This window comes from Suricata suricatta, chromosome 6 (assembly GCF_006229205.1).
Source record: "Suricata suricatta isolate VVHF042 chromosome 6, meerkat_22Aug2017_6uvM2_HiC, whole genome shotgun sequence".
NCBI lineage: Eukaryota > Metazoa > Chordata > Mammalia > Carnivora > Herpestidae > Suricata > Suricata suricatta.
The window spans coordinates 140,301,786-140,313,975 of NC_043705.1; the positions used below are offsets into that span (position 1 = coordinate 140,301,786).

At 40.5% G+C, this 12,190-nt stretch overlaps 1 protein-coding gene across 1 annotated transcript in view; it reads right to left on the minus strand.

The window, feature by feature from the left end:
• Window positions 1-11,763, minus strand: part of MARCHF6 (membrane associated ring-CH-type finger 6) — a 75,180-nt gene extending 63,417 nt beyond the window's left edge. Inside the window, exon 1 of the mRNA XM_029941078.1 lies at window positions 11,697-11,763. Within this exon, the coding sequence (XP_029796938.1) occupies window positions 11,697-11,748 (52 nt within the window). The 5' untranslated portion in view covers window positions 11,749-11,763. The remainder of the gene's footprint in view (window positions 1-11,696) is intronic.
• Window positions 11,764-12,190: the final 427 nt, after the last annotated feature.

Consider the following 12,190-nt stretch of genomic DNA (forward strand, 5'->3'; position numbering starts at 1 on the left):
AATCCTACTGGTAATAAACTAGGAACTCAATAAACAAAGGGTTGGTAAATTGTTATTAAAAGACTTTATTTTTCAGAACAATTTTACATTTACAGAACATCTGAAAAGACAGTGCAGTGTTCCCATATGCACAGCACCCAGTATCCCGTTAACATCTTACATTAGGACGGTACTTTTGCTGAATTGAATGAACTAATATTCACACATTATCATTAACTACAATCAACAGTTGATTCAGATTTCCTTAATCTGCATTAAATGTTCCTTTTTTGTTCCAAAAGCCACCCGACATTTATTTAGCTGCCATGTCTCCTTACCTTGGCTAAGGTAGTTTCTCAGGCTTTCCTGGTTTTTGATGACTTTGGTCGTTTTAAGGAGTACAGGTTGGGTATGCTGTAGGACACCCCATCAGAATCTGTCTCCTGTTCTGTTCATGATTAGAATGGGGCTATGGGTTTGAGGCAAGAAAATCACCTAGGCAATGTGCCATTTTCATTACATCATATCAAGAGTATATACCATTAACATGAATTACGATTTTTTTTTAATTTTTTTAAATGTTTTATTTATTTTTGAGAGAGAGAGACAGCATGAGCAGGGGAGGGGCAGAGAGGGAGTGAGACACAGAATCTGAAGACCGGCTCCAGGCTCTGAGCTGTCGCACAGAGCCCAACACGGGGCTCGAACCCACAAACCATGACATCATGACCTGAGCTGAAGTCGGATGCTTAACCAACTGAGTCACCCATGCGCCCCTGAATCATGATTGTTAACGTTGGCCTGGACTCATTTGGCTGAAGTAACAGAGGATTTTTAATGTCTGATTACCAACAAAATTTTACAATTAGTAGCTATAATCACAGTAAGCAAATATTAAGAATACAGGATTAAAAAAATATTACTCAAAATGCCAGTGAATAACCTACATACCCAAAACCAGGAAAGTGGGTATATTAAATTGTGGCACACTCACTCCATAGAATATGGGAGACTGCATACTGCTAAGTAAACAAAGCAGGAGTAGAAACTGAAGTAGAATACACACTGCACTTCCTACTAGGTAAAAGTATCAAAACAGCCTAAAAGAGAAAATACAAAAAACGTAGCCATTTTAATTGGTGAGCTGAGAAAACAAGTGATTTCCTTGCCTTCCTCCCCAAGTCTCTAATGCTTCACTGCTACTTTTATAATGACAAAGAAAAATAACCTGCTAAAATTCTGTGAGAAACACCCCTTTTCTACCTGAAAACGTTTACCTATAAGGAAATGTACACAATTAGGCCTTGCAAAACATAGGATTCAACGTCCTCATTCCACATGTACCCCAAAGTTTAGTTATTTTCTGTCTCCAGATTACTTACTACAAAAATTAACGTTCACCTGTTCTGTGGCTCCTGGAAGCCTGAGAACGGCTTTTTTTTTTTCCGCTTCTTTGCTGACTACGCTTGAGTTGCAGTCAGTCGAAGAAGCACTTCTGTAGGAAACGGCGAAGCCATCTACTACTTCTGGCTCTAAGGACAGTGGCAGCAGCTCACTGTAGGTGCCGGGGACCCGGCGGTAGTCACAGAGACCCTGGCAGGGACTCGGCCAGCAGCAGTGGCACTGGCCCCAACGGCTGCATGACGAGTGGGCCAGGTATCAACGTATCTCCTCTCAGTTCCAAACTCATTCTTCAGTACCTGTCCAGTGGGAAGAGACTGAACCTTTAAGCCTTTTTTTTAAACACACATGTCAGTAGAGGGTGCTGGAGGGACAAGGCAGGAAGAAGGAAGTGGTTTTGCGGCTCCTGCCGCACTGTCAGCAGGTCTGTTTTCACAATCCTACTGGTAAGAACTCAATACCTTCCGAGCCCTACACCTGACAATGGGATCCAACTCCCCCTGCATGCCCACCCATCAATCTGGCTTGCCTGCACCCTGGAGGGTTGCTTCCTGCTTGCCCACAACTGTAGACCAACTCTGAACCACAGCCGTGAGGTGTGGGCCCACCGATTCACAATGTGTCCTACTTGGATAGACTCCCTCCTGTCCAAGGTGCCCTTTACAGTATTCTTTACATCTGTATAGCCACCCTTTTACTGTAGCTTAATAATTCTTTCAACTTCCTCTAGTTAAATTACTGTGTTTTCTGTCTCCTCACTAGACTAACATTGGGAGAGGGGGAGAAGATTTAAAGAACCAAGTAGAAGTTTTAGAACTGGAAAATACAGGGAGTGTGAGCTCATCCTGGACTTGAGCTCGACAGCAACAGTTGCCTCAAGAAAAAGCACTTGTACAATTCTTTGGACCTGCCAGCTGAACTAGCTGTGTCTTCCTTCCATGAAACATGATGTTTTTTGAAACACCATTTTTACCATAGGTAAGAAAACTGAATGAAAAAAACAAAACCAGTTACTCAGGCAGATCTGGGTATTCGGCAGACATTTTATCATGAAAGGATGAAGTGACCCTAGAAGCCAAGGAAAACAACTAACAATATTTACTACCAATGATAAAAATCAAACTTGCAGGTAACAATGAGGATTTTAGGAAACTTGCACCCATCACAACGAGCAAAACAGTCTCCCCAATACCTAAAAGGCCATTCAAGATGAGCTAGGTGGTGACATTAGTGAATGGAAGCTTTTATACTACACATGAAATCTGTCAGCATTTGGAAGATCTGCAGAACTCAATGATCGAGTATCTACCAAAAGATCAATATATGATGCTACAAAACCATCCACAAGTAAAGAAAAACCCGATAGTTTTAAAAATAGCTTTATTGAGGAATAACTTACATAAAATGCACTTATTTAAAGAATATCACTTGGTAATCTTGACAATGATAAAACTGTCACCACAACTGAAATAATGAAGATATCCATCACCACCAAATTTAACTCAAGTTCCTTGATAATCTCACTGTCTCACCTTCTCTGGCCCCATTCCTAAGCAAGTACCTATCTGCATTCTGGTACTATGGATTAATTTGCATTCTCTAGAGTTTTATGTAAGTGGCATAAACTCTGCCTTCTTTCACTCATCATAATTATTTTGAGATTCATCTATATTGTTACGTGTATCAAAAGTTCATTTCTTTTTATCACAGACTAGTATTCCACCGTATGCATGTATCACAATTTGTTTATCCATTCCTCTGTTGATGGGCATTTGGGCAAGTACAAGTTTTGGGATTTTACAAATAAAGCTGCTATGTATGTTCACATATGAGAGTCTGTATGTATTCAATCCCTAGGAGTAGCTGGATCATAGGTCAAGTTCATGTTTAACTTTTTAAAAAACCGCTACACTGATTTCCAAAGTGGCTGTACCACTTTACATTCTCCCCAGCAGTATAGGAATGCTCCTGTTGTTCGACAGTCCCACCAACATTTGGAATGGTCATACTTTAGTCTACGGCCATACCACCCTGAACGTGCCCGATCTTGTCTGGAATGGTCATACTTTAGAATTCCAGCCTTTCAAATAGGTACACGGTACAGCGATATCCCATTGTAGTTTTGCTAACACCTTTATTGAAAATATACATATTATAAAGCTCAACAACTTAAAGTATACAATCCGATGGTTTACATCTTCATCATCCCAAAAAGAAACCTTGTAACTATTTACAGTCACTCTTCATTCTTTCTCTTTATATAGATTTGCCTGTTTGGGATAGTTCACACAATTTGAATCATATAAAATGTGGTGTTTCAGGACTAGTTTCACATAGCAAAATGTTTATGAGATTCATCCAAGTTGTAATTCATACCAGTATTTCATTCCTTTGTGTTGCAAACTATTCCACTGTATAGATCTACCACAGTTTGCTTACCTATTCATCAGTTGGTAGACAATGGACTGCGAGACTTTTAATTCTACACACCTAGGCATGGAAGTGCGGGGTCACATGGCAACTAGGCTGAACTCTCTGAGGTTAATTAGCCACACTATCTTACATTCTACCAGCAATAAATGAAAAGTTCCAATTTCGCCACAATCTCAACAACACTGATTATCTGTCCCCCTTTTGATTATAGTCATCCTGTGGATGTGAATTATTTCACTGTGGTTTTGATTTGCATGTACCTAATGACTAGTGATGCTCAGCATCTTTTCATATGCTTACTAGCCATGTGCATATATTCTCTGGTGAAGTTTCCCAAATCTTTGGGCCATTTCTTAAACTGGGTCATTTGTTTTCTTCTTATTGAGTTTTGAGAGTTTCTTATATACTCCAGTAAGTCCTTTTATCAGATATATGTTCTGTGGACATTTTCTGTGGCATGTCTTCACTTTCTAAACAGTATCTCTCAAAGAGCAGGAGTAAGGAACTTTGATACCATTCAATTTATCAATTTCTTCTTTTAGGGATCATGCTTTTATTGTTATATCTAAGAAATCTTAGTAGCCTAACCCAAGATCACAAAGATTTTCTCCTATGTTCTTCTAAAACTTTCACAGTTAGGTTTAGATCTAACATCCCTTTGGGCTAATTTTGGTACATGGTCCAAGGAATGGCTGAAAATTCATTTTTTGCCTATGGACAATTATTCCAGCACCATTTGTTGAAAAACTATACTTTCTCTACCAAAATGCTTATTTTTTTTTTGAAAGAGACAGAGAGTGAGCGAGTAAGTTCGAGCAGGGGAGAGGAGCAGAGGGACAAAAAATCCCAAGCAGGCTCCCTGCTCAACACAGAGCCCAACACAGGGCTTAATCCAAGACCCTGAGACCATGACCTGAGACAGATGCTCAACAGACAGAGCCACCCAGGCACCCCTGCTTTTCTATCTTAGTCAAAAATCAATTGTCTATATATGTATGAATCTATTCCTGGACTATCCTGAGCCATCAGACCAATGGATTTTAATTTAAGTTGTTTAACTTTCAAAAGGTAATGTCTATGCTTTCAGATGTAATACTGCTTAAAGAAACTACCACTTGTTGAATTTTGGCATAGCATCAAAGGACGTCAAAAATTACCTGAAAATATACCTCCTTTTTCAAATTATCTGTGGGAAATCAAGCTTTCCTTTTTCTTTTTTTAATGTTTTTTATTTATTTTTGAGAGAGAGAGAGATACAGCATGAACAGGGGAGGGTTAGAGAGAGGGAGACACAATCTGAAGCAGGCTCCAGGCTCTGAGCTGTCAGCACAGAGCCCGACGCAGGGCTCAAATCCATGAACTGTGAGATCATGACCTGAGCCGAAGTCGGATGCTCAACCGACTGAGCCCCCCAGGTGCCCCAAGTTTTCTTCATACATTTCAACCAAAGCATATAGCAAGAGTAACTACAGAGGCAGAGATGTGAATCCAATTGTCTTCTAACAATCCAGGTATACAAAGACGTTGGCAAAAAATTCAAACAATGATACTCTTATCACTGAGATTTTTGTCTTGGAAAATACATTTATCATAAAGCTATTTTTGTTAACATGTATTGCATTTAAAGTAAAAAGAACCCCCGCAAAAGTCCTAAGGGTGCTCAGTATTTAAAAGTGTAAAGGGGCGCTTGGGTGGCTCAGTCAGTTGAGCGTTCAACTCTTGATTTCAGCTCAGGTCATGATCCCAGGTCGTGGGACTGAGCCCCTGCTTAAGAATCTCTCTCTCTCATGGGGCACCTGGGTGGCTAAGTTGGTTAAGCATTCCACTTCAGCTCAGGTCATGATCTCACAGTTCACAAGTTTGAGCCCTGCGTCAGAGCCTGGAGCCTGTTTCTGGGTCTGTTTTTCCCACTCTCTCTGCCCCTCGCCTGCTTGTGCTCTGTCTCTCGCAAAAATACATAAAAACATTTTTAAAAAATCTCTCTCACACAGCCCCTTTCCCCTGCTTGCTCTCTCTAAAATTTAAAAAAAAAAAAGTGTAAAGGATTCCTAAGACCAATGGTCTACAAATTGTTCCATTTAATAAAAGTGCCTCTGAGGACCTCTGAAATGGCTAAGACTGGGGGAAATGAAATTCACACAGGAAACACAGTTGACACAAGGTCTAAGTAGGATACAGAGTATTCAATATTTGATAAACGGAGAAGAAAAAAACAGGGAACCTCCAAATCTTCTATCTCAAAAGTGCTATAATAGAATTATGCACTAAAAATACTAAATTTGATTGTATATAAATTATACCTTATTAACCTATCAGTACAGAATACACAAGTGGAAGCAGGGAAGTGAGAGAGAAGTAAAAAAGACATTAAGTTCAGTTATAAGAAGTGTACAGAAAATATTCCGGGTCTTCCAAGCCTTCAAGAATTTATGCTTGTTATGAACTGAACTGTGTTGTTTCCACCACCTCTACCAAAATTCATAAACTGACATTCTAGTCCCTAGACTTCAGAATGACTATATTTGTAGACAGGGTATTTAAGGAGATAATTAAGTTAAAAAATAAGGTCATTTGGATGGGCCTTCTTCCAACATGATTGATGCCTTTGTAAAAAGAGACTGGGGGACACCCAGGTGGCTCAGTTGGTTAAGCATCTGACTTTGGCTTAGGTCATGATCTCAAGGTTCGTGAGTTCGAGCCCCACATCAGGCTCCGTGCTGACAGCTCAGAGCCTGGAGCCTGCTTTGGATTCTGTGTCTCCCTCTCTCTACTCCTCTCCCACTTGCGCTGTCTCTCTCTCTCGCTCTCAAAAATAAGCATTTAAAAATTAAAAAAAAAGAGAGAGAGATTAGGGCACAGACATGCAAAGAGAGACAACCATATAGAGGCCCAAGAAGACACAAATGTGCAAGCAAGAGAAGCCTCAGAAGAAACCAGCCCTGCAGACACCTTGATATCAAACTTCTGGTCTCCAGAACTGTGCAAAAATAACTTTCTATTGTTGAAGTCGCCCAGTCTGTGGTACTTTGCTATGGTAGCTGTTACAAGTACAACATCCCAAACTGAATTTCTCTCTTCCCATTCAGAGCTAATGAAACTACACCAGAAATCATTCTTACATCTTCCTTCCTGTATCGCTTCATCAATCACTATATTCTATTAATTCCACCCTGATCTGTTTCTTCTTTCTCACTCTTTCCATTTCCACTGCCTGAATTTAAACTCCTATGTAATATCTTGCCTAGCCCACTGCAATCGCATTCTAAAATATAGTCTGAATTAATAAATTTTCCTTTGGGGTCTTACTTCCTGTTATCTTTTTAAGAATACTTTCCATTCTACCGGTATTATACTAAAAATAAGCAATCTTCACGTCCTTACAGGAGAGGAGTAAAGGCCAAATAAATAAGCCTGCTCTGGGGGAGGATGCCCAGGTAGCCCAACATTAATCACTCACAGCATTTCAGCCTAGAAGGTATTCTAGTTCAGAAATGAAGGAAACAACTTTTGGGATGTCTGCCCGGTATCAAGAATGGACACTGCCAGCCATGACTTTTATTCTTTTCCTTTTTATTGAACTATAACTGACATATAACATTAATTTTGAGTGTATGATAGATTCAATATATGTAACATGTGAAATGATCACTAGTTAAGTCTCGTTAAGTCCATCACCACATGTAATTCTTTTCTTGTGTTAACAACTTTTAAGATCTACTCTCTTAACAACTTTCAAATATGTAACATAGTAGTAACTATAGTTATCGGGCTATATACTACATCTCCAGGACTTAGTAACTGTTAATTTGTAGCTTTTGACATGATTTTTATTCTTCCATTATCTTCCCCACCCCCACACAGCCACCTGGCTCATGGGTAGGCACCTGATCCAATGTGGGCCAATCAGATTCTAGCTCCCAGAAACTTGTATTTAAGATTAAGTTGATCAGGAAAGAGATCTATGCAGGGCAACAGCCAGTGACACAATGGCAAGACAATTTATGCCTCACCTCTGCTCAGAACCCTCCCTACCTCACAGCAGTAAAGTAAAGATGAGTCCTGCACACCTGTTGTGCTCCTACACTGGCCCCATGTTACTTACTCTTCCCCAATTCATTCACTCCACTGTAGCTACTCTGGTCTCCTGGTTATTAAGCATTGCAGGCACACTCCCATCTTAGAGACCTCACACTGGCCATCCTCTCTGCCCAGAATGCTCTGTCCAGAGAGTATGTGCATGTCCCACTTCCTCTGGCTCTGCTCCTTTCTCGGTGAGGCCTTCCTTCACCGCCATATTTACAACTGAAATCCCGTCCTCTGACCCTGGCCCTCCTTACTCCTCCAGAGTTACTCTTCACGGCATTTATATCCTTCCAGCTATGCCATATAATTTATTTTCTGTCTTCCCTTCCTCTCCTACCAAGCCAAAAGCAAGAATGTAAACTCTATGAAATAAAGGATTTTGTGTATTTTCTTCCCTGCCTAGCCCAAGTGCATAAAATAGCGCCTGGCTACTAACAGGTGCTCAAATAAACATTTGTCAAGTAAGTGCATGTCTGCTTGGAGACAAGCATGCCAATGCAGTGGAAGCGGCTCCCGGTGAGAAGGAAGCAGACTGGTCTGGAAGCAGAGATGAAAGACCATGTGGTTCTAGAAAGATGGTAACTAGCTCTCTGGTTCCGACAGCTTCCCATACTTTTAACTCACTTCTTCCAAATCTACGTCACCTCAAGTTTGCGCCATAGTAAGTATAAAACATGATCAATTGCAATACACTTTCAAATTTACACCCTCCCAATGTTTCACAAAACATAAAAAATAATTGCTTCGGCATTCCATAAACATATTGCTAATAAGATTTTGAATTGTGTTTTGCTAGCATAAGTAGTAAATTTAGCAAAATAAAAAAATCAGGTGTGTATCACCGGACTGAAAGGGTAACACTCTACAACAGCAAAACGTGTTCAGTATCTTTATGAGGATTTCACACATCAATACTTGCTTCCAACATCTACTTCCACAGTGTGGTGCTTTTCCATTTAAAAAATGTATATCCTTGAGGGGCACCTGGGTGACTCGGTCAGTTAGGCGTCCGACTTTGGCTCATGTAATGACGTCATGGGTTCATGAGTTCTAGCCCCGAATCAGGTTCTCTGATGTCAGTGTGGAACCTGCTTCGGATACTCTGTGCCCCCCTCTCGCTATGCCCCTCTCCCACTGGTTCTAAATAAATAAACAAATAAATAGACTTTTTAAAAAAATGTGTATCCTTGAGCAAAATACAGGGTGTTTTTTTTTTGAAACCAAAAAAATCTCAGTACACTGCAGGATCAGAATCCCAATCCATGAAATGAGGAAGCTGTGCATCTAAGGTGTCCTCTGAAGTCTAAAGATTTGATGATAGTTTACATATCTGCACTCATACCAACTACATACAAAAAACAGTATGGATGACACACATCCTATGTTATGAAAATATATCATAAACCTGTTGATTTTATAAAAACAAAATTTAATACTCCAAACACTTTTTAGAGATCTTTAAAATCTAGCTAACACTACTATGAAGGGCCAAAATTCATCTAGCAAATAATCAGTTTTCTAACAGAATTTGGTACTGCTTACGACAAATACAAAACACTCTGAGCACTACACCATCGTATGCAGTGCCCTGGAGGAAATCAACACGCCATTTGTAGAAGAGGAAAGAGTTACACTCTGTATACTTGGTATTTTAATTATGTTCTTCATCTTTGCTCAGATTAACATATTTAAAAATAAAAAAGTAAACATTATCAGTGCTCCTAACAATAAATGGTAGAATTCTTAAAAATTTCATTTTCTTGGGGCACCTGGATGGCTCAGTCGGTTAAACACCTGACTTTGGCTCAGGTCATGATCGCGCAGTTTGTGGGTTGAGCCCCACGTCAGGCTCCGCAGGCTCTGTGCTGACAGCTTGGAGCCTGGAGCCCGCTTCATATTCTCTCCTCTCCCTCTCCCTCTCTCTCTCTCTCTCTCTCTCTCTCTCTCTCTCTCTCTCTCTCACGCTGTGTCTTTCAAACATAAATAAACATTAAAAATTTTTTTAATTTCATTTTCTTTACATTTTTTGGTAATTTTCTTTCATTTTAACTGTCTCCTACAGAAAAACTGTTTCTTTTATAATCAGATAAAAAAAATTGCACTTTTTTAATTTAAGAAATAATCTAATAACTAAGTTAGCAAATAGAGCAGTTGTTTCCAAGCTTTTCACTTTATCATGAAACAATACTCTACAATCCTCTCTTTCCTTTCAATGTTTTTCCAAGTTAAATTTAAGGTTTTTTTCAATGTTTATTAATTCTTGAGAGAAAGAGACAGTGAGTGAGCAAGGGGTAGAGAGAGAGAGGGAGACACAGAATCCCAAGCAGGCTCCAGGCTCTGAATTGTTAGCACAGAGCCCGATGGGAGGGGCTCGATCTCATGAACTGGTAAGATCATGACCTGAGCCATCTGACCTGAGCTGAAGTCATACGCCCAACCAACGGAGCCTCCAAGATGCCCCCCCAAATTAAATTTAAATTAATTTTGAAAAGTTCAGGAGACTTCTGATTTGGAATTTAGCAAAAGTGAGCAGGCAAAGTACTAAAATTCACTTTCATTTCATGACTAAGATGACAAATGCTAAAAAAGGTTGTTAAAATATGTAAATGTTCATCCCATATAGGGAGTGACAAAGATTATTTATTATCTATTTTAACCATAGGGTCTAATAGTCCTGAGTCTGAATCTTACCTCTGACATCTGCTACCTGTATGACCTTGGGTAAGTCACTTAATCATATCAACCCGACCCCGCGCCCTCTACACTCCCCCTCTCTTCTCTATAACAAGTAGATACCCTAAAAATGCTGAGAATTAAAGGAGATGTGAATGTTCAGTAAACACATGCCCTACACAAGCACTCAATGTTAATTATTTCATTGAGAAACAGTGTTCAAGTCAGTAAACAAAAATCATTTATACCTTACCCTGATGATAATTTTACAAGGAAAAACAACGTTGGGGCACTAGAAGTACACTGAAATCGTTCTTTCATGATTCCACATAAACTTCAAGATTCTGCAATGCCCGATTTACCACTAACTATAGCACCATAAATGAAGGAAATACTAAGTGCCCAGGCTCAGCGAATGAGAGGCAGGATCCCAGCGCACATCAAGTGATAAATAGGAACCTTACTAGACTGAGCCATTAAAATGTGAATCCGAAATGACGAAAAATCTCTGCAGATGGAAATTCACACACAAGGACCACCTGTCAAAAACAAAGTAATGCCTAACCTCTCGGCAGTTTTACTTTTTCCCCAAGGGAGTCTCCTGTGGCGACCAGCTTCCCTCACCGTTCTGATAAACACAATCGAGGCATAATGAAAGGAATCCTCTACTGGTAAGCAGAATATCTGGGCGGAAATCTCTTCCCAGCGCGTGGAACTTGGACAAGCTGTTAAAATAGCTAAGCCTGACTTTGCACATCTGTACCTGCTTCCCTGGACTACTATGAAAACCAAAGGTGAAGGCGTGTGAATCCGCTCCGCACATCGTCACGCACAAATGTCATCTCAGCCGAGGTTCTTACTATCTAATGAAAGATTTCTTTAAAAAATGATAAATCGAATTCAACCGATTCTTGGCCTACACAATCTTAAACTTTTCATTACCCGCTATTGCGAGCCATGGGAGTGCTCCACGATTTTCATCTAAATCACCCCAAATCGCAATCCATTAAGGCTGAAAGATGTATCCCCCACATAAAGCCACTCAAAACATCAGCGTGTCTTCACTGATAACCAAACCATCAAGACACAAGTTCTAAAAAGATAAAGCCGCTTTAAAGTGAACCTACCCTCGGTGGATAAGCAAATGCATCTCCACACCCCTAGATGTTTACACCTCATGGATTCGGTTCACCAGGGTTACACACAGCCGTATTCGAAACACACACCCACAAAACAAAGCACACAAGCCCCCGCTTACTGGTGTCAGGGACTGAGCACAAAACAAACTACACCGAAACAAAAGAATTCTCAACGACCCCCCTCCTCCTAATACTCTCGATGGATCTTACTCCTCCACGTTTAGTAAATAATTTGGGAGCGGGGACGCACGGGGCAAGGTTCTTAAACAGGGGTCAACCGCACGCAGCCTGGCGGGGCATTTTTCGCGAAGTTTCAGAGTCAACAAAGAAGTTTTGTTGTCGGGGGATAGGGCCTGTACAGCAATAGGCGAAACGACAATACGAAAGACAAAACCGGGTGGGGGATGGGCGTGGAATACGCCCCCGCCCTTCGAGCGGCGACCACTGCGTGTGCCCCGGGGACGGCGGGGGGCAGCGGGGGA